The 27,249-nt window shown below is 54.1% G+C and overlaps 1 protein-coding gene across 1 annotated transcript; it reads right to left on the bottom strand.

Moving 5' to 3' along the window:
- Positions 1–1,242: 1,242 nt before the first annotated feature.
- Positions 1,243–25,310, bottom strand: RCC2 (regulator of chromosome condensation 2). Its single transcript, XM_031464182.2, has 13 exons — positions 25,140–25,310; positions 23,791–24,076; positions 18,484–18,577; positions 15,351–15,494; positions 12,727–12,858; positions 12,322–12,410; positions 10,877–10,991; positions 8,792–8,958; positions 7,547–7,727; positions 7,021–7,126; positions 6,049–6,121; positions 4,403–4,480; positions 1,243–3,676 (listed from the first exon to the last, which is right to left on the bottom strand). The coding sequence occupies exons 2-13, from the start codon at positions 24,067–24,069 to the stop codon at positions 3,572–3,574; spliced, it is 1,563 nt and encodes a 520-aa protein (XP_031320042.2). The 5' UTR covers positions 24,070–24,076; positions 25,140–25,310; the 3' UTR covers positions 1,243–3,571.
- Between the last annotated feature and the right edge of the window lie 1,939 nt (positions 25,311–27,249).

Genomic DNA, 27,249 nt, shown 5'->3' with positions numbered 1-27,249 from the left:
GTCTTCAGCTGAGAGGTTGCTGAATGTCCACTAAAGCTCTAGCCCTTCTGAATGCATTTTGGCAGTGGCCTCCTTGTTTCGGGGAAGGGGGTGAGTAACAGCTAAGGTCGGAAAGCAGGGCAGCTGGGACAGCTGTGGTCAAGCCGTCTCACTCGTGGGAGTGGGGGGCTGGGCTAATGTGGGGTTGGCGTCCTTCATCTTCGTCATCTTTGCCTGTGGGATATAATTAGGCTTAGATCACTCAAACTCTCCAGTTTAAGCATCTGACTAGCTGGTTCTAGATGCTTGAGCAGAATGGGACAGAATCCAGGCTGGGGGGAGGGGGGAAGGACTCCCTCTGGGGACTGCTAGGAGCTGCAGGGGGCCGGCCCCCAAGGTGGGGGGGATCCTGTGCCTTGAGGACAGCTGGCTTCAGCAGGGAGGCCCTGGGCTCCTTGGTTGGCAGGTGTAGCTTCAGAGACAGGAGTAGCTGGGACAGGCCTGCATAGACCCTTGTTGAGCCTGAAGTGTCCAGGGGAGAGGAACTGCCCCCTCTGGGACCCAAAGCTGCCTATTTCCATCTCTCTGCCCACCCTTACGTTAAGGGCACGAGAAAAGTAACCATCCTGAGGTTTAACCAGTGCTGCCCCACCCTACCCCTCCTCCTGCTGCTGGGAAGCTCCAAGCAGTGGAGGCACTTAGAATGGGGGCAGTCAGTGCCTGTGGGAGGTGTTGATCTAATAGCATAAAGCAGCACGCAGCCCAGAGGCTCCAAAAATGAGGACCGGTGTTGGAACATTGGTGGCTGGAGGCCTGGAGAAGCCTGGGAGCAAAGGCTGTCAACCTGGACAGAACAGACCTGGGGCCTCTGAACACGTGGCTGGCCTCCTGGTGCCCCCTGGTGGACAGCTCACCACACTGCCAGGAAGGGGCCAGCACTAGCCTGACCCCCGCAGTTCTTATCAGGAGTGGATGGAAATGTGGGGAACCTGTGGTATATCACGGTTCAGGTGCTTTCCATGCCTCTTATCTCATCCTCTCAAAGCCAGTGTGATAAACAAGAAAAACTCCATTTTTAAGTTGGGCCAGTGAGGTGCTGAAGCCTCCCTGCGGGTCACATATTTCATGGGACAGAGTTGGGAGTTGCACTCACCTCCCAACTCTGGTGTGGCTTCCCCCTGGGGCCCAGAGTGGGAGCGGGCACAGGAAATAGTTCCGTGTTCACTTGTGTTGTGTTCTGAAAAAGAAGTGCAAAAGCCGAAACAGAGTAAACAATGATGTCGTTTATTTAAAATGTTTACTCCCAGAAATATATATATATATAAAAAGACAATTACAGCACTAAACCAGGCACCTTCGACCAAATCACAACCTCTTCTTGGATTCTCCCCTTCTCTTTAAGCCTCTTCTACCACAGTCTCCTTCCTGAGCTGGAAGACAGGTCAGGTGCCCAGAGGGTCACTGCAAAGCACACCCCTGGCCAGGGTCACTGCCTCCCCTCCTCTTGGAGTGCAGGACCGTCTCCCACAACTCCTTGTTCTAAAGGACTTCCCCCCCATTAGGAAGTTTATTTTAAAAGCCTTAGCCCAAAGGAGTGATTGTGGGAGAGCACAGGGCAGTCTCCACTCGGAAGGGCCGTCCCCTTCCCACTCCAGTCCCAGGACAAGGGGGTCCTAAAGCAGGTGGGTGCTGGGCTTCAGATGAGTCTACTTGAAGATCAAAGTCCCGCTTGGCCAAGGGCAGTTCCTGCGAAGGCCAGGACCCAGGCTACCGCTCCCGCAGGGAGGCTGGGCAGGCACAAAGAGTGCTTTGCACCTAAGCCCATTCCGGGTAAGAGACCTGTCCGGGGAAACTGATGGGCTCAACACAGGGAAGCTTGAGACAGGGATGGTGGTTCTGGGGTGACTTGGACAAGGTAGGTTAGTTTAGCAGAAGCTCTGAAGTTGCAGAAGCTTCTCCCCTGGACTATTAACACAGGACAGTAGAGACGAGCATGAAGTCAGACTAAATCTTAGAAAGATGCAGGCCAGCCTCTTCCCGGCCAGGACAGACACTGTTATACAACCTGCAAAGGCAGGAGCCAGGCAGGAACGACAGGGGGGCCGAGTAGGGAAAAATGCAACAACAACTAGATCGTTTTTGGCATTTTAACATCAAGACAATGACACGTGGTAACAACAGCAAAGCAAAAAAATAAAAAAGACCAGTTATTTAACTTTCCCATCCACCCAAGTCTCACACTGGAGTTCTATCCCCATCTCCCCCGTAAGCACCACTGAACTAAAAAATCTATTTTAAAGCACCCAAACCAGTCCAGACCCTCTCGAAACCAAGAGCCCCAGCCAGAGCTGTCGCCTCTCTTGGGTCCAAGCGAGAGGAGGGTTCCGGGCAAGGCACCTCGTAACTCACGCAGAGCAGCGCAACGCCGCTGACGGGCTCTGGCGGAGGGCACGTGGCGGGGAGGCGGGTGGCAGTCGCAGCCTCTGCGCTGACACGCGGGGATGAGGGGCTTCTTCCATCGTCCCAGCTATTTGGTACCTCAGCCGAGCGCACGCGACTACAGAGCTGGGTTGGCCGAGCGGGACCCTGAGCCTCAGGAACAGACTGCGCCCGTTCCAGCAGGATCCGGCTGGGGGAGGGGGTCGGAATACAGACAGAAGCACAGAGGCAACAGGGGCTGGTACACAAAGGGCTGATCCTTCTTTGCAAGGATTCCAGAATGCACTTTTCACTGCTGGCTGATCAATCTCTAACGGCGAGTGCTGGCGAGGCGGCCCCGGCTCACCAAAGGAGCCTTCAAGCCAGATCTTGAACCAGATACATTGTCCCCACATCTGCCCACCCCCAAGTCCTCACTGGTTCCACGGTCACCTGATTTTCATTTGGACTTCTTTTACAGCTAAAGTAGATAGAAATGGCTAAACACAGATCCGAGAGCCCCCACCAGGGGGGAAACGGCGGATTCTATTAATGTTGCAGCCAAAAGGCGGTGGGGCTTACAAGCAGCCAAGGGGAGAAGCGGAACGCACGCGGCCTCGGCCGGTCTAGAAGGAAAAGCAAGAAGGAAGTGACCCAGATGCTTCCAAGCACGCAGGTGTAATTCTGGATGGAGATCGACCACCAGGGACCGTCTCTGCATGGATGCTGCCGGCTCCCACAAGGGACATTTTTTTCTGAGTACGTGGTGACTGCTCTCCCAGGCAGCACCCACTCAGATCACAATGCTTATCACAACCGGAAAAGGGGGTGTTTAGAGAAGTATATTTAGGAGGGGGCAGGGGGGGAGGAAAGAAAAACAACTTAAAAAAAATCTAGATTGCTCAAAGTTTCTGCCTCTTTTGTAGGAATGGTAAATCAACTCTGAGCAAATATTTTAATTAAACATTAAGAGGGGGAAAAAAACCACTTTGGAAAGCATACAGAAAAGGTAGTTGACGTTGAATCACTTATAAAACGGAACCTCAGGGAGTCTAACAAAAATGCACCTTCGGTCAACTTTTGCTTTTTAAAATTCCTCGTTCAACTTCCCGTCCCAGTGCACGTGGAAATGACAGCTGCCGCGAGAGGTGTGGAGTTGCAGGCTCCAGGAGAGTCAGAGGGTCCGGGGGTTGTACTCTGGCAGTTTCTTGATCTTCTCCTTCTCCGTCTCACTTTCGTCTCTCGCTATCACCAAGGAGTGTGAGTAACCCATGGCCACCTGGGGGGATAAACCAGCGCTGGGTGGGCAAGAACACTGCAGCTAGTCCCGGAGTTTGGGGCCAAAAAGCACAAGGCAGACAGTGGGACGCCAGGAAGCTGGGCTGGCCCACAAGGCCACTACAGAGGTCAAGATGGAAGCGTCCGGAAGAGCTTAAGAAAGCCCTTCAGTGAAGACCACCAGTGTCAGTGTGACCTGCCAGCCTGCCTTCCAGGACGTCTTGGGGAGACGAGATGGCAGAAGGCCCCCCACAGGCAAAGCCTGGGCACTGAGTGCTGGCAGAGACCGGCAGGGACTCGCGGACGTGCTCCATTTCTCCATCTCTGGACCACGATCCTGCCTCGTGTGCAGGCACAAGCCCCATCTGTGTCTCGGCCAGAGGGCTGGCAGCCTGCTGGACTGACAGCAAGGGGCCTCTCCCCACCATCTGCCCCACAGCTTAAGGGTGTGCAGAGTCTTGGGCGAAGGGGCAAAGCAGACTGAGCCACACACTCGGCCAGGAGCAAATGTGCACCGTGGCTGGTGCCCCCACAGCAAATAGCCCTTGGGTCTGGCCAGCACACCTCTATGCTCTCCGAGTCACCCACCAGAAAAAACTCTAGCACGGGCACAGGAAAGATGCTGCAAGATGTCAGACGAGGCTCAAACAGGCTGCAAAGGCCAGAAGCAGGAAGAGGTGTGAATCGACCCCACCTCCTTCTCTGCTCCCGGCACAGGGGTCCTCACCTGCTCTGTGAAAATGCCGTCCAGTGTCTTCACCTCCTGAGCCGCCGTGGAAGACTTGGGCTTGTGATCCCCGTAGCCCTGGCGAGGCAAACAGAGGGACACTGAACTGGGTCGCTGTTGGCCACCTGGAAGGAGCGAAGGATGGCCGCGAGTCTGGGCCTCCCGCTGACCCGGGGCTCCTCTGTGGCCGAGCCCCCAGGTCTCAAGACACAGGGCCAGGTCTGGGCAGCAATGCACCACAGAACTGCTGCCGGGCAGGGGCGGGGCGGGGACCAGTTTCCTAACCCAATGGAGAGTGAGATGCTAAAATCTAAGCTGCAGGGGTCTGTGTGGTAGAGGCACCGTCTGGGGAGTCACTGGTTAGATGACACCATCGTGAGCACAGGAAGAAACGGCAGCCGCGGCCCCCCGGGGCTACCAGGTCAGAGAGCGCTGGCCGCCCCGTCCCCGCCCCGAGTCCATGATCAGTGGACTCCAGACACCAAGGGCTGAAGGGATGGTCCAGGGCTGCTTGGGGGGATGTCATGCGCTGTGACATGGAGGTGGGTGACTTCAAGGCGGGCAGATCCCTCAGCCCAAAGTGGGGCCACGTGGCCAGTGAGCTTCACCCGCTACCAGCCAAGTGCCACACCACCTCCTCACCCCAAGCTGTGGCTGCCCCACAAGTCCTCCTCGTACCCCTCTAGTCTCAAAATTGATACCCGGAGTCTATTTCTGATAGGCCCCAAGAACATCTGTCCTCCTCTATGAATAGCCCCTAAAAACTGGGCCAGGTTCTGGGTCTCTGTCAAGGTTCCACACGGGGCCGCCTCTGAAGGGCCCGACTATCTGCTAAAGCATGTGCGCAGCCCTGAGGACTCAGCCCCCAAGCCCTGGAGATGGTACGAGGGGTCAACAAGCCCTTCCCTCCCCTCCGTCCCCCCATCAGCTCCCACCCACGAGAGCAGAGGAAAGGAAAACAGGCCATGCTCCCAGCAGGAAGTCAAAGAGCCAGGCTGACGATCAAATCATAACCAGGACAGGCAGACATCAGGATGAGCTCCACGGCCCGCCTGTTCTTCTTGATGAAGAAATTAGAAATTAAGGACTCACCACGCCCCAGAACCTAAGAATCAGACAGGGAGGCCAAGTGTGTGTGGGAAACCAAGGGCCACGGGGTCTAATCTCTCAAGTAACAGATTAAAAGTAGGGAACATAGACAAACTTATCTGGAAAAAATTAGGGAAGAAATGTCCCTAAATGACCTATGAGGCTGGAAACCAGGAAGAGTCGATGCATAGTCACCACTGGCCACATGGTTTAAAAGGACATGCTGTCCCTGTTGACTGAAACCCTCCTGGGGAGCGGGAAGAGAAACCACCTCTTTCCTACTGACGTCATTCCACAATTACAGTTTACAAAACGCAAGGGGAAATGGGACCTGAAACTTCCCAATTTCCACATACAATGTGGACAGAGAGAGCTTGCACAATTATTTGATGGGCAAAGAATCCTCTTTGAAAGCTGAAGTGCCTCAGACATTAGGGAATACGGCAGAACTTAATGCAAGAGAAAGACACACACACACGTTTTCCTTCTCTGTATTTTCAGAAGGCGGTGCAGAGCCCAGACCGAGTCCTGCCTCCCCTACGCGGGGACCAGCTTACCAGCTCCCCAAAGGTGGGCGACGGGCCCCAGCTGATCGTGCTCTCGTCCGCAGCCACGATGATGCTGCTCTTCCTGCAAACAGGCAGAGGCCATCAACACCACGGCCAGCAGCCCACCCTGCACCCTGCACCCCGCCCAGCGGCCCTGGATGCTTCCCGTGGGCTCCCTGCTCGAGAGCACAGGTGACCTACTAAATCAAGCAGGTCCCATTAAAAACTCCACAGGGGTCTCATTTCTGAACAACACACACACAGCACAGGCCAACAGCTTCTCCTGCAGCCTACACACTATCCCGTGCAGGCCCCAAATGCTTAGCGCCACGAACCACACAGGACCCAAGTGGGGGTCCAGGGCTGGGGGGGAGGGAGGCGGTGTCACTTTTGGGGTGAACACACACTGGGAAAAGGAGAAGAGGCCAAATCAGGATGAACTGACAGTACATTGTAGAGGGGGCAGAACTCACCAAACAGTAACTGGAGTGGGGCCAGTGATCTCAGATTAAAGCCACACCAAACCTAACAACTAACTTATACTCTCGTCCCCACACATCCGGGCAGGTGATGAATGCCACCAACCTCCTCACCAGGAAGTGCTGGACAGCTCAACAGGTGTCCTCTAAGTAATCTGGAAATCACTGACAACGGTGCTTTCTTCTTCCCAACGTGTCAGGGTAACTAAAATTTCCTGACCAAATATAATTTTGAACCTTCAACACGAGGAGGGGACACTGAGCCTTTAAAGAATGAAACTTTTAAAGCGACTCTCTCTCTGTGAAGGCAGTGAAGCCAGTCACCTGCTCTAGTACCTCCCTAGCCCTCTTTCCCAAGCGCAGTCCTTCCCCTCGTCCCGACGCTGCAATCAGTGCACCTGATGCCCACGAGGGAAAGGGCACCTCCCAGGTGCGTCCAATACGCCCAGGAGGGGACAGACATCCCACCCCGCCCCGTTCACGAGGAGACAGGGCCACATACCCGCAAGCCAGGCTCCGGATTCTCCAGCCGCAGAGGTCCTGCACAGCCTTCGGGTACATGGTAGACTCTCGGGACGTGTTGGTGGCCCCCCAGAAAAACAGACCACCTGGGAAAGACAAACATGTTCTCCACTGTGCCCAGTCACCTCGAAGGCTGGGATTCTCATCTCAGCAGTATCAAGAAGGCAAGAGCCCAAAGCTGCACGCTCAGCTGAAGAGGATGACCATCCCCGATAGAGGAGGACCATTCTCAGTCAAGGGTATTCGAGTAGCTGCACTCCCCGGCTAGAACCTCCAAACAAGCTCTCAGGAAGGAGAGAGGAACGGGGCCCACCACACACAGCGCTTGGCCCGGGTGACAAGGAGCATTCGGCTCAAAGAACCAGGAAGTCAATGAAATCAAGGTTCTCGGTCTCGAATAGGACAAGGACTCTGTGACACCCCACTGGAGCACGTGGCCAGGGAGGGAAACCTGAAACTTGGCTCCCGACACCTCCCTCCTGAGGCTGGGATGGGGAGTCACTGACCCACTTCACTGACGGCAAAGGAGCAGGTATAGCCGGCATATATCTGGGACGCCCCGCGCCCAGGGAAGTCGAACAACTTCACCAGGCGGGGGACCATCTCATCCTTCTGCTCAGCATGGCCCAGTCGGCCGTAGCCACCGAAGCCCCAGGAGAAGACACGCTTCTGGGAGTCCAGGACCAGCTGCAGGAGAGAAAATGCAGACTGCAAGGCCGGCCCCCAGCGGGGACAAGTGGGGTCCCTGCTGTTCCAAGAGCCTGTGGCAGTGGGGAAAGACACAGGGACAGAAACACCCAAGATGACCCACGCCCACCTCCAGTGGGGGAGGCACCCAGCAGCGGGCGTGGCCCTTTCTCCGCCAGGGACACTACCTTCCACTCCTATTATTATGGCTCAAAGTCACAAGTCTTTGCCTTGCCCTCATCAGAAGCATGAGGCTTCTGTCTCAGGAGCAGCCCAGGCCCTGCACGTCCCAATTCACTCCTGACTGAACTGCGGACGGAGCCGGGGAAGCCCCGCCCGTCCCGGTCACCCCTCCACCTGGTCACTGGGGCGGCACCCCCGCCTACATGCCAACAATTTTAAATTCATCTTCTTTTCCCCCGAAGTACCCTTGACATCTCACGTTTGAACCGTGTGAATGAACCACCCATTAACAGGATTTGATGTCAGAGATCTAAACAAGATCTAACTGTTTCTCCTGACTACACTGTACAGGAGAGAAGCAGTTTTCGGGCGTGAAAGGACTAAAATCTCCTAGTGCCTGAGATCACTCAGCCAGCCGGCCGCACGCACGAGACTGACCTGTCTCTGAAGCCCAGACCCGTCCCTGCTCCTTCAACCAACTCTAAGGGGCAAAATAACCGCAGGGAGGCAACTAAGATAAAAAGATGCACATACCAAAATCTCACTGCCATTTATCCAGATGGACCTTTTAAGTAAACAGTCTTAATGACACAACCTGCTCAACACCTGTCTGGGTTATCGTCTGCTGACTCGGAACAACTTCTGTGACACACTCAGCACAGAAGCCAAATGCAGAAGAACGTTCGGTGGTCCCAGCCCGAAGTGTCTGTGCTTTAGCTACGTCTGCAGATGACTCCCATGAACAAGTCCAGGTGCCGAGCCCAAGGAGGAGGGCAGGTGCTGAGGATGCCCGGCTCAGCTCCTAATCATGCAGAGCTGAACGTCTCCCCTGTGGTGAGCCCCGGGAAGCAGAGGAAAAGCCAGAAACCCTTGAGCCTTACCGTGTGGTTGGCGCCACAGGCCACATCCCGGACCACCACATTGGGGACGGGCAGGATCTGGCCGTCCTTTGTCTTCTCGATGAAGATGGCCACTCGCCGGGGCACCAGCTCGCAGTCGTATTCTATCCGCTGCGCCCGGGCGATGAACTTCCCGTCCGAGTTGTGTCCTGCAGCGACCACAGAGAACCAGCCGTCAGCAGAACGCCTGGCCCAGCCTGGCCAGTTGAGGCCTCACAGAGACACCTATCAACCAAGGTAGTGTCCTCCAATCTGAGGCACAACCTGGTTAGCAGAGCAGGGAAACGATTGAGTTTGTGGGCTGAAACCAGTTATTTGTTTAAAAAAAAAAAAAATAGAACAGAATAAGAACACCCAAGGACACTGTAACAGGATTTTGTGAAAATTCTTTGTATGCGCTTCTACGTCAGCTGGGCTGTGTACAGAACGCATTTCCCACTGAGGGCTGCAGTCAAAAAGGTTGGAAGCTGCCGAACCAAAGGAATGGTCGTCGTCTTCTCTATGCCCCATGCAGGGTCCTTGAGGAGCCCAGGGTGGACTGAGACAGGACAAAAGTTCAACACACTTCCTCAGACTTGCGTTTTTATGAATTACCAGTAACCTGATATATCAATCGTGGTTGTTAAAACAGTTAAAATCACATTCTTCTCTCTGCCTTGCCTGACCCAATAAATGTGTGAAAGAAAGTGTGGGGGCAAGCATGTGTGCCAGGGGGACAGGGGTAATCTCCAAGGTCACCTTCTAACTTGAAAAGGGATCTCTCCGGGTTTGGACCATGAGACTGAATACTGGTTTTTAAATTAGCTGGGAAGTTAAGAATGATTCTATAGGCGTAAATCAAGTGAATTTCTCAAACTACCTTTAAATGAGTATCAACCAGGCAGATGAGATTGCTAGAAGGTGCATAAATGGGGACTGGCTCACAGTAACGGCTCACTAGATGTTAGCCAGTGTCACCACCACCAAGACCATTTCATTTCCCTGAAGGAAAATCAACCTGCTACGTCAAGCCGCCCATCCGCAGATCTGGGGCAGCCACGGGCAGCAGGGGAGCCACACTCGCTTCAGGAAGTAGACCAGAAACTTGCTTCCGGTGTTTTGCCTGGGGCTGGGGATGGCACCGGGGCCTGTGGCCATGGAAACGGTTTCTCCAACCGTCTCTGGCAACTCCCTGGCAACCAACACTGACTGTGCACAGGGGCTGTTCTTTCTTATTCACTTCTGACTTAGGTATATTTAGTTTCACAAAGTCACTGTTCCCTAAAGTCTAAAGGCCAGCGAGATGCTGCTCGTGCTATTTATACTGTCTTCCATCTGCCTGCTTTTAATGACGTGGAGACCCAGGCAACCCAGATCCGGGGGCTGCCGAGGATCCGGAGCGGCATGCAGCGAAGTAGCCAGCAGAGGGCACCCACTCCTCACCTCCCACCGGGAAGGAGCCGAGAGGTGGGAAGATGCCAGAAGGGAAAAAACACTTTGGTGTCAGATGGGAAAAGAAAATGGAGACCTTGTAAAATCAGGAGCGGGAGGCATTTTCCACTTACTGAGTTTTTCTCTTCTGCTCAATGAAATACAAGCATGTTCTGGGACGGATACATTCTGTTTAGGGATGAAAAACGGGAAGGGAATCCTACTTTTACACGATACTGGGTCTTCATGTGCTACTTGAAATAATCGCCCAGGCCAGGGTTTCCAGGACTACCTTACTCTCATGTAATTTTCACATTTCCAATAAAGGTAAATCTTTAAATATGAAAATGAATGAAGGTGGTTTGATTAAAAAAAAAAAACTTTGAAACCCTTTTATGTAAAAATGAATTCCCAAATCAGAAAAAACTCTTTTGTCAGACTCAAGCCCAGACTTTCATTAAGGCAAGTCATTGTAAGACTCCACAATCCCGCGAGTTACGCCATGCTGGTCCGCTAAGTAACAGGACAGCCACTTAATGGCTCAAGGCTATTATCTGCGATCAATTACCCACATTTCTATCATGTGTGTGCAGCCCCACACCGACTTCTGGTTCTAAACATACAGATTACAGAGCTTTTAAAAATGTACTTCCATACCCAGCTGACCATATTCAGGGCACCCAAAGGAGTAGAGGTTTCCTTTGCAGTCCATTATCATACTGAATTCAGCCCCACAGGCCATTTTGGTAATTGGCTGGCCGTTGTACATTATCTGAAAAGAAAAGACAGTAGACTTTCAGACATTTTATTTTTCAATTGATAAAAAGACAACCTCTCCACAGCTTGGTGAGAAACAATTACTAGGCTACAAAGGATATTTGATGGACTCAACAATGCTGAAGACAAAGGCTTAGAATGTTTGTAAAGAAATACCTCCCAGTACAGAGTCAAGTTCAAAGACAGGTAAATCATGTCCCAGGTCTTTATAGCCCTCAAAACGCCCAGCACTGTGCCCTGCGCATCCTGGTGCCCATTGAATACTGAATTCAACTGGCCAGCATGGAGGCCAGGGCACGAGAAACAAGAAACCAAGCACATTTGGTACTCAAATCTCACTCTAGTCACTAGTTCTGATGTCAGGCAACTTTAAAAAGAAAAGTTTTTATAAGTGTTACTGCCAACCACTAAAAGGAACCGTTTTCACACTCTCCTGTACCACTGTAACAGCTGCCTGCTAATTAATCTTCAATGAAACGTGAGTAGGAAACATAATGGTCCAAAGTAAGAAGTTAGAAGACGACAGCAAAGGCCCCGAGTAATTTAACAAGGGACCTGGAAACAAATCTGAGGAAGCACTTAGAAAGCTTGCTATTGCAAACTTATCAGTCTGGGAAAGCCCAGACTGGAGGAACGGCGGGGCGGGGCCTGAAGTACCGGCATCAAGGGAAATTCTGAGACTGGAGACAGGATGCTGAGTCCTGGGCTCCGTCCCGGGCCCGCGATCACTCTGGGAACTGTCATGTTCCACCGCAGAGCAAATGACTGGCAAAACGGCAACACCTCAAAAACCCTCCCAACTACAACTGCACTTGGCCACTGTCTCTTTTTAAGATCAAGAAACCCGAGTCCCCGCCCTCATCAGACACTCCCTGGCATCCTGCTGCCATATACTAGTAGCTTATTTTTTTGGCATAAAGCCCACCCCTCCAATTATTTCAAAGCGTCTTGGGAATAAGACCACCCACACCCCCCCCATCTGTGTTCTAAGCACCTGGCAGGTGACTTCTTACAAAATCAAAACTCAAGGTGTTTGCAGGTAAGGACAAATCATGCCCATGTAACAATTTCACTTTCTCTGGAATAGGAGCGTGCTTCAAAGAGGCCTCTGTAACAAATTCAGTCGGAATGAAAAACCGTTTTTCAGAATGTTCTTCAACTGTGACCCTATATTAAACCTGCTCCACTCAAAGCATCAAGACCCTGCTCTTACAAGGGACCAGTAACTCAAACAATGGGGAGGACTGCCCGATCTCCCGCCACCCAGCAAACCCAACACAAAAGCAGAGAGAAGCACCGGTCCTCGCGCCGGAGCAGGGCGGTACCTGCGCGGGGCTGGGAACAGCGTCCGTCTGGTTGCCGAGGCCCAGCTGCCCCATCTTGTTCTCCCCAAACGCGAATACGGAGCCCGTTTCTAGAAGGAAAGAGTGACGTTCATTACAAAAGGGAAGATAATGCTCAGTGTTCTGAACTAGATTTGGAATCAAAGGCTCTAAAATAATAAAAACAGCTCCTCTGCCAGGAAGAAGGCAAGTGAGACAATTTTCCAGAAGGGGGTGGGCCAGGTGCCTCAAAGCTGACCTGCAGGTGAGGCTCAAGGCCTGGAGAAGCCACCCCCGGGCTCCCTGGGGCCATCATTCTGATGAGGAGTCACGGGGGTGCTCCACTGCCTGCCCCAGGTGGACCATTTGGTCTCTGACCCCATTTCGAAGGAAGCAGCCCTTCCTTACCCGTCAAGGCCAAGGTGTGGTTCCGCCCACACGCCGCGGACACGATCACCTCGTGGCTGAGACCCTCGATGAGTCGGGGGGCTTCAACTCTCTTGGTGTCGCCGTGTCCCAGCTGCCCCTTCTCATTCCGCCCTGTGGATTGAGAGCAGGTTCAAGTGGGAAGGAGACAGAGGGCAGCCCGAGCAGCTGCAGGGGCGAGGATCCCGGGTCCTCTGCACCCGCAGCCAAGAGCCCGAGAAAGCAAGCTGGCTCTGCAGGCAACGCCAGCCTTCCCGGGCTGCCGAGTGGGGTCGGGTGACCAGGTGAGATGGGCGGGGCTGTCCCCAAAGTCGCCTGTTCACCTGCTCTGACTCTCTTTTCTGGGGCAGTGACTGGGACCCACTCTCCCCAGCCCTCTAACCCTGAGGGCAACGGCAGAAACGCCCGGTTCAGCCCGGATGTCACACACGAGCAGACGAGTCCTAGGAAACAGCTTGCTTCTCACGGTACCTGCCAGACGCCAATTCCCTCATCCGCTTCACTCCGAGATGTATTTTAAGACAGTGACACCTGCCTCACAGGAAGCTGGCTACCTCAGTGCTCTGGGCATTGACCTGGGACCCCTTCATTCCTCTTCTTCTATCTCACCCCACCTCCTATGGACCAGCACTCACAGGACCCTTAGCCATGTGAACCCCGATGATGGCCAAAGGCCAGACCTGCCCTGAATACAAGCCCTCCCTGGCGACCGGCCCTCCTCCACCTCTGGGCTGTGCTGGCGTGGGCTCAGGTGGCAGGAAGGCCCCAGGAGGCCAACCCCCGCCAGGCCCTCTGCAATACACAGCCCCCCCACCCCCAGGCCAAGCCCTTCAGCTCAAAGGAGACGTGGAGGGCTGGGAGGGCCAAGAGGCTGGACACCCCTAAAAGTTACCTTGTTTCCAACACAGGCTGCAACAGTTCCAAAATTAAACACCTCCATGGGCCTCTCCCAGGCCTCTCTACTGAACTATACTTGTAACTGAACATTTGGGGAGATTTTTGGAGATTCTACAGAGCCAGGAAGCCAGGCAATTTGGGTGGGGGTCATGTTTCCACATCCTTGCCAACAATGAACTCTGATCTCTCAGGCATGAAAGGTGGTGAGCAGAGTCACAAAGATGAGCCCCAGGTGTCCTGGGAGGGCATGAGGCGTGAACGGCCTCCAGCTACAAGGGAAAACTGTCCTCAGTTTGATTAAGGGCTCTGGCAGGACAAGCAGACACCAGCTTCTAATGGAAACTGCCCAAGTTCACTGTGAAAGGCACTTTAAAGGGGTACAAGCACCAGCAGCAGTTTTTCGGCAAATGTGAGGCCCGAGTGGCCAACAACTGGAGACCCTGTGAGTGATGGACACTGGACCAGGCCCGATGCCTTCCAGTGACTCACAGTGGACTCGTGACATCCCCACTGGCTCCTCCCCCTGCAGCGGCAAGTCTGCTCCTGGGACATCTTTGCTCTGGGTCAGGTCAGGTGCACAGCCTTTAGAATAGTTCCCTGCCAACAGGGTCAGCACAGGGGACGTTTTCAGAAGCACCACATAAGTGAAATTCAGTAGAGAGATCAGAAATAAGATACCTGAAGTTCGGAACTGCGACACAGAAGGCTGTGTTCGGGGCTGGCACAGTAAGAAGGAGGGGTGCTTTGGGGGAGGGACACACCTCCGTGCCAACCAGGAGAAAATGAAAATTGTGGCAATGTCAGCGTGTCACTGAGAAACTATAAAGTTTAAATTTGGGCCAGACACACTTGTTAGCTTTTTTTCAGCAGAATTACAAAATTAGCAAGAGCGCAGGGAAGACAACAGATGTTAATATATTTGGACTTTGGTACAGCAGCTCGTGAAATTGCAAAAAATGGTTCGAACAGACCAAAATAAAAATGCAGTCATATGGACTCAAAGCGGGCCAAGGGACCAGAAACAAAGGGTGAGGATAAATGCCAACCCCCCACTGGAAGTAGAGTCCAGGAGCTTCCAGAGGGCATGGGGGTGCGTGAGCCTTCGCCAGTACCTGTACGAATGATATGGAAGAGGAAACAAGCGCAGGGCGTTAGCCCTCGGCAGGGGACACAGAAACGGGAGAGATGAGGTGAGGGCGGGGGGCCGCCCCTGCACCTGGGCCAGGGAGTCCAGTGCAAGGGAGTTCAGAAGGACAAGCAATTCACCTTGGATAAAGTAAACTCAACTGTCTGGGGAAACGTAGTCAGAGACAGAGAAACAGGATGGCAGAGACTGATGTCACGACGTGGCAGATGTAAAAGCCGGTGGCATTTAAAGTGGCAAGAACAGAGGTCTACATCACACTGTGCTGCGGGGGGGGAGGGCAGTGTTGGGGGGACAGCTGGCTTAAAATAGGAATTCAATTCTAGGGACCTCGATATCGGGAAGATTCAGGCGCACTGAGAACACTCAGGAAAAGGTGACTTAAAGAGGATTTAGAGAGATAGGGGGCTACACACAGAGCAAAACCTGGCAGAAAAGTGGAGGTGATGCACTCACGGGGCACAGGCCAGCTGGGAATCAGGAAGAGGGTCGCAAACGGAGCAGCACCGCCCCAGAAAGTGGGCGTGGGTCTCCCTTCCACCCTCGGGCCCTGCTCGGTACTTACCCCAGCTCCACAGCTTCCCTTCCGTGGTGATGAGGAGGCTGTGGGCAGCGCACGACCCCGAAACCACTGTCCGCACCCGGACCCCCGAAAGGCACCCATACCTGTGGGGCCCCCACAAATTCTGACCGAGATTGCGGTAAGCAGCTGCAGAGAGAACAAGGACGCACATCAGACACTCGCGGAGCCGAGGTCGGTGGTGAAGAGCCACCCTCAAAGGGCCCACCCCTGTATAAGGTACCCCCGTGTAAGGTACCCCCGCGTAAGGTACCCCCGTGTAAGGTATCCCTGTGGGGGCTCCTGGACAGATGCTGCTCCACCTCCGTCTCTGGTCCTGACCCGCGGGGACCTCGGACCCACAGGCAGCTGCTGTTGAGCTGGCCACGCACAGGTGACTGTGACCAAGAAGTGGGCACTCTCCGTTGGGCAGACCTGCCGGGGAGGGGCTGACTCACAAGAGCAGGCAGCGGACCAGAGTCGCCCTTGCCCCCTCACAGCCAGAGATCTCCTCACCCTCACGACGGCTCCCTCCGGCCCTCCAGCCCAAGGCTCCCTCGGGGCCAACTCTGAGAGTCCCCATCCTCCACAGCTATCAGGCCTCCTGTAGAGGGCCCAGCAGATCCTCCTCCCCATCTTCCTCAGGGGTCCCATCATGCTGCCCAGGTCATAACCCCTAGCTTTGCCCATGAATTTGCTCCCCTGGGAAGGCCTTTCTCTGCCCCCTTGCATGTTCTTCACATCTCAGGTCAAGCACCCCCTCCTCCAGGAAGCCCTCCTTGCCCGCATCTCCCTTTTAATTTGTCACTCTCTGCACCCTGGTGCCCTGGGAACCCTATCACAGCACTGTCCTACTAGTACTAGCAACCTGAGGGCCAGGGCTGTGGCCCCCTCTAGTCCAGGGCCTCCATGTGCCTGGAACAGAGGGAGCGGGGTCAGGGAGGGCAGCCGTCTCCTTCACAACCCCTCTTCACCTTACCGGTGGACAGGGCATGGCCAAATTTCGGCTTAATGCTCTCAATTTGGGGCTCAAGGACAGAAAACACGAGCATGCTTCTAGGCCCATGGTTACTAGTATGAAATGCTAGCTGCTGCCAAATCAATTGTTAGATTGATCCAAATGCAGAAACTGACTGAAAAGTCCTAATTCCTCCATCCAGTACCTGGCTCAGTGGGAAAGCATCTGTAAAACTCTTCCCTGCCCGTACCCCACCAGCAGAGGGCACCAGGCACAGCCTCTCATTTAGTTACAAGGGATTGGGTAAAGGAGGGAAGACATCCTGAGCTTCTCCGTCTGAAGACACTCCTCTACCACTAAAAGTTGAAAAAAAAAAAACCCCAGCAATTTCCTGGGAAAGAGCAAACTAAAAACAACAGCCTTCACACCTATGTGCATGGCATGGTTGACATGTACCACGTTTGTGGACAACACACAGTGCCGGGAGACACCAGGGGACACCACAGTTGACCCAGGGTGGCTAAGTGACCCAGGGTGGGTAGAGAGTCAGAATTACCAAAGCATCTCCCCTGTATGAGCTCCATGAATGTCAACGCCCAAGATGCAGACAGCTTGCATCCCTGGCCTCCCAGGGAACTGTCAGAAGGATCCAAGTCAAATTAAATGCACAGCAGTAGCAGTGCCGGGCAACTTGGCCAGTTGGAGGGGGTCATTCATGCCCGGGGCCTGGACCTAATCAGAGGTGGAGCACGAATCACTGTGCTATCTTGAAAACGAAGGAGGCACTGCGCTGCTGACTTTAGGAGATCCACAGTGCTGCGGACTCAAGGGTGGACAGGTTCCGGGAGGGAAGGCTCACTGCAAGGATGGGAGGGACTGGGAAAGGCTTGGGTGGGAGGGAAAACCCTTCCCTTCAGGTCTGGCACCAGAGGGAAAACAAATTCTCCCTCCCAGCCCTTCACATCTATTGGCAAGGTCAGAGAGCTCAAAGACATTGAAAAACACTTAGAAAAAAATTTTTAATTATATAAAATTTCATTCTGAGGGAGAAACATCAGGGAAGCAAAGGTAGGAATGGGAGAAGACAAAAAGGCGCTCTTAAAATGGGCCCCATCAGGGCAGAATTCCCTCCAGCAGAGGCGGACTTGCTGTGCGCTGGCTCCCCACTGGAACCCACTTTCCACTCTGGGCCCGCGCATCTCTAATTGCAAGTGGGCCACTCACTCAAAGAGCAGCCTCGAGAAACAACACGACCCATGCCCAGGGGCTGGCAGGGAGACTGATGCTATCGCACCCTGGGAGGGGTTCCAGGTGACACCAGCTGTCAGGCGGCTCTGGCCCTGACAGCTTGTCCTGAAGGCTGGGCACTTTCCACCACAGGAAGACAATGACCAAACCCCATTTCCAACTCGGCTGGACCCCGAGAGCTGCTGAAACTCCACCCACTGTTTTCACAGAATAAGATGATCTCCACGGCCCGTCCTGAGGCACTAGGGAGTGTCAGTGTGCAAATATTTGTTCACTGGGCAATGTTGGAAAGTACTTTGGGAATCTTTCCAAATGAAATCAAGAAGCCATAAAACATGGCGAAGTGCCAGCCTCACTTCTCTCAGATGGGCTGGTATTCTCGTGAGGAACCACACCAATTTTCTAAAAGCATCTAGGGACTAAAAGTTACTTCTCAGGACTTCTCTGCTGCCGACTCCAGACTGTTACTTGCTATGTCAAACCAGTTTCCACAGTCATTTGGCAGTTTGCAAAGAAACATGGACTCTTCTGAACTGCCTAACACTTTGCCATCTGACCTGCGACAGACATCTAGGACATTCTGACATCCCACAGCAACAGCCTCTTCATTTTAACGAAAATGACTTTAAAGAAAGACGGAAAAAAGGTGCTGGTGTTTATATGAAGCTACTTTGTATTTTTCTCAACAGAAATGGTTTTTCAAAAGCAGGGTTGTGAAGTGAGAAACCTGCCCAATACCAGGGTTCAAATCCCGTCCCACAAAAACTAGAGTGGCTGTGTGGCCTTGGGCAAGTCACAAGGCCTCTCTGATCCCTTCTGCACATGACGAGAATACCTACCTGGAGGATGGTCACCAGAATCACACTGAACACCCAGTACACAGGAAGCACTCAATACAAGTAGCATCTTCTATTTTTAGAAACTTTCTCATACCTTGTTGTTTAGGCACTTCTTTTCGACCAATCAAGTCCCAGTTGGTTGCCCCAAAAATCAAAAGCTGCCCTTTGCACTTAGACCCTTCAAGTTTCTACAGAGACAGAGAGAGAGGGGAAAAAAAGAATTAGCTTGCAACGCTGCTTCTAGCTTCCCAAGTCTGTCTCACAACAGCAGAAAACAGAAGAAAAACAATTCATCATTAGCACTTTCCCCCAGCAGTTCGCACGGTGGACAGAGGGGCCGCTGTCATCACCACCTTGTCAGCCACTTGGATGTCAACCAGCCCCAGGAGCTCACTGGTTAAGCTCAGGCTCATTTTCATCCTTTGGCTTTTCTTTATAAAACACCTGCAAACACTACAAAATAGCCAATCGTGACATTCCTCCCCTCTGCTCTGCAAACCGCCTCATACAGGTATTTGCAGGAGAGCTGCCATGTCACACAGGGGGTGAGTGTTAAAACCGCTGTCCCTGGGGCCAAGGCTGCATTTTCCCATCGCAAGCAGAGTGCCGCACAGGGACCTGCAGCCTTCGGGCCCCGTGGCATCTCCGCACAGCAATCATGTGGGCCAACTTCCCCACCCTCCCGGTGCACTGCCCACACTGCCAGGGGGCCTTCCGTGGAGAAAACATTGAAGCACCGTGTTCAGTTCTCCACTGGAGGAAGACCTGAGTGGGGCTGGGCAGATCTGACAGCTCGTCCTCACCTCTGGCCCAAGAGCCAAGGGACCGACAGCAGGCAGAACGAGGGACATCCCCGCCAGTACACTTAGTCCCCACCCTCAGCCACTAGGGCAACATGCTCTCACTGTCGAGGGGAGTACGTGTCACTTAAAAAGACTCCTGTCCGATTCTGCGTGGCACTAATTCTGATGCTCTCAGCCCTCCTCTCTGTTTCTGAGATGCCCAATACACTTCTCAAAGTCGACTCTCAGAGTCAACCCTGAACTCTCCACTCAGTTCCACAGGCAAGGGAAGCAGTTAACTTCCCCTTCTGCTTTCATCCTTTATATCATCATTGTCCCAGGACATTAAAAGCAAAGAAGGGGTTCTCCTTCTGTGACCAGAATCGTTCTTGGAAGGCTTCAAGAGAAAAAGACCAAACAGCTCCAAATCTAGTCATTCTAACTCCCACGTGGTGACTGCCCTGGCGGGATGTTCCAGCAGCCTGGGGCGGGTACGTGTAAGAGGAACGCATCCTCGTGGTGGGGGATTCCAACTCTTAGGGAACCCTGCGTGGCCCAAACCCAACGTCACGGGCACCACCCCCCGGAGGTGGGGGGAAGGTTCCGTCAGGCTCACCCCCATGTAGGTGGCTGGAGGAAAACAGTCTCCTACAGGACGCACCCTGCAGTCAGCGTGCAAAGGGGCGACAAAGCAGCCGGGACTGGAGAATGTCTTCGCCACACTTCAATTATTCAAAGAATGACCTCAATTGGGGTACAGTCCAACCCTGCAGCACCCACAGACTCGGATTACTTGAATGGAAGCCTAGTTTCCCCTGGTTATCTCCCGTTCTTTGTTAACTGGCGGGCCTGGCTGGAACATTCTACACATCTAGTGCAGGAGACAAAAGGCTTCAGAGGGTGCCATCAAGTTCCAGGGGAAGAAGCAGCCCTGGGTCTTTGCCCACGTTACCGACCTGCTCTCCACTAATGCTCAGGCCCGCGTGCAGCATGAGAGACTCGGGATGGACCTAGGATACAGTGGGAGGAGCTGCCCGGCCTGAGGACAGTGGGGAGAAGGTCCCAGGAGGACTGCAACCTCGGGCCAGGCCACCCCTGCCTGCCTCAATGGAGCTGGGTGCGGCCCTCGTCCAGACAGTTACCCCCCCCCCCACCGAGATGTACTCAACATAGCAACAGTGCACCAGCGCTGCTGGCCCCTGCGGGACCTGCAGCTCCACCAGCCTGCCAGAACTTGCTGCCCTCACCCTGGGCGCGAGCGAGCTTTCCTCTGTTACCTGGAGATGCCAACAGCACCTGTACAAGTGGGCAAGGGCCTGCGGCCCATCGAGCCAGCTGAGCATTGATACAAAATCCCAAGCTGCCTGATGCGAGGTGTTTGTGGGAAATCCTGGCAAACTGGTCGCTGTGTCTACTCCAGTGACAGAGGTCTGAGTCCCGGGAAGGGCAGTAAGCATCCCTTATTCGGGCTTTTACGTCATGGGCCTCGCTTCCTCATGTGAGGTGCTATTACCTCCGTAAGTCTTTGCTGTAGGCGACTTACCTTTATTTCTTTATAGTTTAATTCTCCCTTCCACTTACATGAAATAAAAAATTTAAATAAGGACTAGAAGTCCTAACATCTCTTAAAATCACAGCCCATACCGCTCTTCATCACAGAGCTGAACCCATTCACAGGTGAGAGATCCCAGATGCATGGGGGCTCCATCCAGAGGACTCCAGGGACGGCTGCCAGGGCTGTCAGAGTCAGAGGTTATGGGACCCTCCAGGGGTGACATGGCCTTCGCTAATGGGCCAAGAGATCTTTTTTGGGGGGGTGAAATCAGCAACCATACTGCCTTTGTCTAAAGGCCATGCGGCAGAAAAGCTGAAAAAGGTCTCCCACCAGGACGTGTGAATTTCACTTCACCCTGCGGCCTCCAACAGCCCAGGCCCAGAAGCTGGCCGAGATGAACGGCAGAAACATGCACTGAGCTTCTTCAATCAACAAAATGGAGTTTCTGGTCCAAAGCGATTTTTGAATTATTGCTCAAGTGCAAGGAGCATGTTTATGAGTCCAGGAGTCAACCTTTAACATACATCCATTTAGGAGGCTGCTGCTCTCGGCAGGGGGAAGATTGCTCAGAAATGCCAGCAACAGCAATTCCCTAGCGGGCTATCAGCTACAACAGGCTTCAAGCTCAGTGTTCAGCTGTATTTATTTGCTCCTCTCAGACCAGACAGAGTTGTCTCAGGGTTCCACAAAACCTGGGCAACCCGACACTGGAAGAACTACGAAGACCAGGACAGGCTGGGACACTCACCTGTCTTCTAGGATTCAGCCAAGGCTGCTTGTTTTATCTACAGGGTTATGAAGTTCACAGGAAATTCAGGCTGCAAACCCTCGACAATCGGAAAACACTCATCTGATACAACTACACAGAAACCTGAGGTCACTGGAGAGAGCACTTCCAGAGACTGAAATGCTAAGAATGTTTTATAAAAATACACATCTCATCCTCAAGGCAACTTTGTCCCTCAACCACACAAGTATCTGGGGCTCATCTTTCACAAGCTCACCATCTGCAGCTTTGTGTTAACTGAAGGCAACACGCTTCAGACAACTCCTGGCAGCTGCTCTCACACACACCTCCCTCCAACAGCCCTGAACAGCGGCAAGGCTTGCAAAATTCTGAAACAAGCTGGGGACTGCTGTCTGTCTGCAGCAGCAGACAGGACCCCCAAGACTGCTTACCAGGTGCTTCCCTTAGAGTCCAGGAACCTGAGGCCAGGGACACACCCGAGGCCAGGGGGCAATGCCCACCTAGGGCAAGGCACTGGCGAGGCAATGGGCCAGTGTGGGCCTGACCTTGACCCAGGACCAACAGATGCTAAAAAGAACTTAGAACTTGGTGTGTGCACTTTCCATGAGGCACAGAGGAGCATCAATTGTTGAACCCTCTGTCTCCTGCAGGCCTGAGCCTAGGATGGTGTGCTGGCCAGTCCACTGCACACTCTCTTCATGCTGCCTTTTTGGGTTAATCTTGGCACGAGGTAAGACATTCACTTCCTGACAACAAAACCCACCATTCTAAAAGGTTGACTGGAAATGCTCAAGACACAGCAGAGCAGAGGCAGAGCCCAGACGGCCTTTCTCTTCCTTTCTCTCCTAACACACCCAATTAAGGACAAATGTCTGGAGTATCGCACAGAAGACTATACGTGCTAAGGGAAAACAGTTCCTGCACTCCGTTTTCTCAGTATTGTGGTCATTTCCCTGGCACTGGCCTCGTCCCCAACCCCAGGTAAGACATTTCAGTGATACCAGTTCTCCTTCACGTCACCCTCCTGCACAATCTGAGAGGGCAGTTATAAAACATGAACAATTGCAGAGGTGTTGAGGATGACATCAGAAAAAAAAAGCCCCGTGGAATTCTAGCTCCATATGATTTTGGGTTAGGCCCTTAAAACTCTCTGCCCCAGTTTTGTCATCTATAAAGTGGACCTAGAAATGCAATATTTTTAACCATTTAAACATTGCCTGCAGGAAACAGCACTCTTGTACCGGCTAAGAGAAGGATCTTTCCAGATCGTCAGACTCCAGACCCTAAGCAAAAGTCCTCACTCCTTTGGGGTTATATGAGCATCTGGTGAAAGCTTTGACCCTCTCCCTAAACACAAGTCCCACAGTAAACTTGTGGGTTTTTAGGATCGCTGAGCCCACTCTGGCTCCGCAGGGTTTTGCAGGCACATGAGTTGGTCACGATCTTAACTAAGATCTGAAGGCCCGACTCTAAAAAGCAAATTGAAGCCCATTCATACCAAGGGAGATGCTTCTTTCCTTGGGGGGCTGTATAGAGCCCACGCGGAGCGCCCGCGTCCTCGGACCACAAACGGTGAACAAAGCCCAAACACCTCTCAGCCCCGAGGGGGGTGAAGGGGGGGGCCTTCCAGACCTCCAGGGGGAGGGCTCTCCAGAGCATGCGCCCTCGCACCCTGCCCCGGCGCCCGCCACCCCCGCCTCCCCGGCGGCGCGAGACGGCGCAGGGCCGCATGGGGCATGCGCGGCGGCCGCCAGGCCCCGCCCCCCCGGAGCGCCGGAGCCGAGGCGGCGGGAACCTCAAAGCCCCGGCGCGAACTGCCGCTCCCCGCAGCGCGCCGGCGGCCCCCTCCCCCGCGGCGCCCGGGCCGACCGGTGGCCGCAGGGGGCCGGAGGCGACCGAGGGCACGCGGCGTCTTGCCCCGCACCCAGCGCGCGCATCCCTTCCTCCGGCCGGAGACAACTTGCAAAAGTCTCCCTTCCCGGGGCGGGAGGGGGAGGGGAGGCGGAGGGAGTCGGCTCGAGCGGCGCCGGGGGCGGGGCCATGACCCCCTCGCGCGGGCGGGCGCGGGCTCCCGCCGCCCCTCCCCCGGTGGGGGGCCCGGGGCGCGCGCCCTAACGGCCAACTGCCGCGCGGGCGGGCGGCGACGGGGTCGGCTAGGCCCCGGCCCGCGCCCACCCCGCGCCCTTTTGTTGTGCGGCGGCGGCGGCGATGATTCAGCCCGCGGCCTGCGCCGGCCCCGCCGCCCCCAGTCAGGACGCACGCGGTGACGCGCCGCGGCCCTGGCACCCCGACCCCCAGCCCCGGCCCCGCACTCACAACGCGCTCCTTGGTGTGTTCCGGCTCGGTGATGACCACAGCCGCGCCGCCCGACTTGGCCGCCGCCGGCCGCGCCGCGCGCTTGCCCCCACCGGGGGCCCCGTCGAGCTCCAGGCCATCCTCGTCGCCACTGCTGCCGCCGCCGCTGCTACTACTGCAGCGCTCGGGCCGCTCGCGCTTCCTGCCGGCCGGGCCGCCGCGCTTCCTGGGCCCGGCACGGGCCGTGCCGTTGCCCGAGCTCGGCTCCTCCCAAGCCGCCGCCGCCTTCTTCCTGGGCATGGTCGCGCTGGAGGAGACACGGGGCAGCGGCGCACAATGGACGGGTTATAAACTGCGCGGGGGGAGGGGAGCCAGCCGAGCCACCGGCCTCCACTTCCTCCCCTGCCCTCCCCAAAGTGGCGGCCGCGGGGTGGGCGGAGAGGGGGCGAGCCGGGAGGAAATCGCGCCCCTCCTGGACCCCGGCGCGCCTCCCCCGGGGAATCCCGCACGGGAGCCCAGGTGCCCGACTGCAGTTCGCTCAGAGAAAGAAAAAAAAAAAAAAAAAAATGGAGGACCCCCCCCCACTCCCCTGGCCCATCCTTAAGTTAGGTTTGCCTACATCGCATCACAATTGCAGCCTGGTCCCCAAAGAAGTAAAGAGACGAAAAGAGTCTCTGATCCCCTAGGTTTTCATTAGAGAAGGCTTCGGGACACTTCGAAGGTCCCCCTTTAGCACCTTGGTTGGTGAAGGAATTCCCCCCTCCCCAGCTGCCCCACCTGCTGCTTTTGTCTCCGCGTCTCTTTACCCAAGCCCACTCAAAGGCAATTCTCCCCACCTAACCCCCCCGCAGCCTGAGCCCCCAATTCTGCTTTAGCCTGGGGGTTCTGGCCTCGGTCTCTAATTAGCCGAATCCCTGAGGGTGGGCTGTCCCCGGCGGGAAATGAGGGGGTGGCTCGAATAAAGCTGGCCCCCAAACCCAAACACCTGCTCGCACAGACACGAAAAATAAAAACTTTAATGGTGCCCAACTCTCTCCCGGCCCCTCCCGGAGCGTGTGGCTCAGCCGATCCCTCTGATCCCAGCTGCAAAGTGCCCCGCTCCGCCGCTACTTTCCCCCAGCGTCCCTGCGCCTTCGCCCCGTCTGCTTTTTTTTTTTTTATTATTAATTTTGAACAATGGGATCTCTGTCTGTCTCCGATTAAACCACGTGGATCCGCCTTCCTTCCCCTTTTTATTCATTCAATTCCCCCAACCCCCCTTCCACAGGTTTTTTTTTTTTACCTTTTCTCAAAAAAAAAGAAAGAAAAAAAAAAAAAACTTTCCCAGACCCCGCAAACTGATCATTATCGATTTCATTTTCAGCCCCTACCTGCTTGGAGTGATGAGAAACCGGAGAGAAAAAGGAAGAGAAGCGACTAAATGACGAAACGAGGGCTTTTTTTTTCTCCCCAGCCCAGACGAGGGCTCCAGCCCACTCACCAGATACACTTAAAATGTAAATACGAGCTTCCAGAACAAATGCTACAACACAAAACAGAAACACATGTGCGGCCGGGCGGCAAGCGAGCGCGCGGCGGGGCGGGCGGCGCGGGGCCCGGGGCGCTTGCGCCCCCTGCCGGCCGGCGGACCCCGCGGCGGCCCGGCCCCCCGCCCGCGCCCGCGGGGCAGCCCGGCCCACCGGAGCCTGCGCCGGGCGCCACGCCGCCAGACTTCACTCCCCGGTCCTGCGCGTTTCGCAGGCGGCGCAACGAACCTTGGGCCTTTTACGCAGAGCGTCCTGCGCGTCAGAGATTTTTTGGGGGGTTAGGGGAGTGTTAGATTGTTTTTCCCGGGCATGTCTAGACAGGTCACCTGAGGACACTCGCTGGAAAATAGTCACTTTGCTCACAAATCTGCCAACAAGGGACTTGCCCTAATTGAGTGATTGGAAATGAAAGATGAATACAATTTGAATAATTTTCTCCTCTGCAGAGAGCTGTATTTTATTTGCCTATGGATGTGTCCCAGTATGTAGCAAGGTGCTGTTACATAGTAGAGTTCCATACATAAAGGTTTGCTACGTAAGTAATTGATTTGGAAGCCAAGGATGTCCTAGAAGCTAGTTTTGATGGAAAATTTTCACTTTTGACAAATATTTGCTGAGTCCCCAATACATGCAAGACGCACAGTGCTAGGTGCTGGGGATATAAAGCCAGAGGACAAGATTTCTGCCCTAGTGGAATGACAGGCTAACGGGAAAGATAGGTAATTAAACAAGTAATTGCCAGTGCGGTATGTGATGAGGTTCAAGACACCCCACCCCAAATTGTGCCATCTTGGCATACTGAATATTTTAAGTTGAGTTTTGAGAAAAAGATAGAAGCAGGAAGGTCGCTCTGACCGCCCCTCTCCTCCCCTTCCCCAAAGCCCGTCATAAAACCCTCAGGTGAGCGGTGCCGTCCCCATTCCAGGAGGACAGGAACATTCTTATCTCTGAAGACAGGGGACACCAAGAAGAATCCTAATAGACAAGACTTGCAGAGTTTCCCACACTCTGCTATACTTTACCTCAAACTCCTTAACCTCTCCTGCGTCCCCCGGACTGCCCACTCTTCATCACACCTAGCAGAAAAATCCACAGATCTGTTTCTTTGGGACTTGGACCCCTTATACAGTCTCCTGTGTCATGTAAAAGTTCTGTTCAAATAAATGTGTATGCTTTTTCCTGTTAATCTGTCTTCTTCAGCGTACTTTGCAGACCCAGCCAGGGACTGGAAGAGGGTCAAGGAAAGTTTTTCCTCCCCCACGTAGTTGTTGCAAAGTGATACCTGTGTAGGACCCTCATGGCAAGCGAGTCCATCCTATTCTGGGGTCAGGGAAGGCATCGCTGTAGAAAGGTCAGCTGAGCTGAGTGACTGACAGGATGGGTGAAACTCACCAGATGAACAGGGGTGAGAAGATTATTCCAGGGCAGGTGGAGGGGACAGCACACACAAAAGTCCGGGGATCTTGAGAGACATGTCTCCTGGGAGGAGAAGTGTCCTGTGGGGTCAGGAGAGAAGAACATTATGACTCGAGCTGAAGAGGCAGGCAAGGGCTAGCTTATGCAGAGCCCCGTAGTCACATTTAGGATCACTTTTTGCTGGAAGATCTTGTTAGCTCATCCTGAAAGGGGGAAAAAAGGGCTGTCTTTCTTCCTACTGGTATCCCCTCCTACATTATAACCTCAGTATCACTTGGTCTGCTACCAAAAATTTTTACCTGCTTCCTTTTTCCTTAGGCATCCTGCACAAGGAAGTTCCTTCTTTAGGCAACTTCCTGAAGAAGGCTAGAGTGCTAGGATTTTTGCAATCAATTAATTCCTTAACTGTTACAGCAAGAGGCAGGATTAAGGAAGCAACAGATGTTTAAAGGGAACCAGAGAAACCAAGAGGCCTAAATCTGAGATATTTGATCAGAGTCAAAAGTCTGTGTGTCCAGGGAGCCAAGAGTACTTATGT

Source organism: Camelus dromedarius, chromosome 14 (genome assembly GCF_036321535.1).
Source record: "Camelus dromedarius isolate mCamDro1 chromosome 14, mCamDro1.pat, whole genome shotgun sequence".
NCBI classification, from domain to species: Eukaryota; Metazoa; Chordata; class Mammalia; order Artiodactyla; family Camelidae; genus Camelus; species Camelus dromedarius.
This window is presented reverse-complemented; position numbering and strand designations above follow the sequence as displayed.

Coding starts and splice junctions, on each gene's coding strand:
- RCC2 (XM_031464182.2), bottom strand. CDS start 24,069: ATGCCCAGGAAGAAGGCGGCGGCGGCTTGGGAGGAGCCGAGCTCGGGC. Junction 8,959..10,876: donor CCCTGAATATGGTCAGCTGG/GTATGGAAGTAC, acceptor TGGTCGCTGCAG/GACACAACTCGGACGGGAAG. Junction 7,127..7,546: donor CTTTGCCGTCAGTGAAGTGG/GTCAGTGACTCC, acceptor TGTCTTTCCCAG/GTGGTCTGTTTTTCTGGGGG.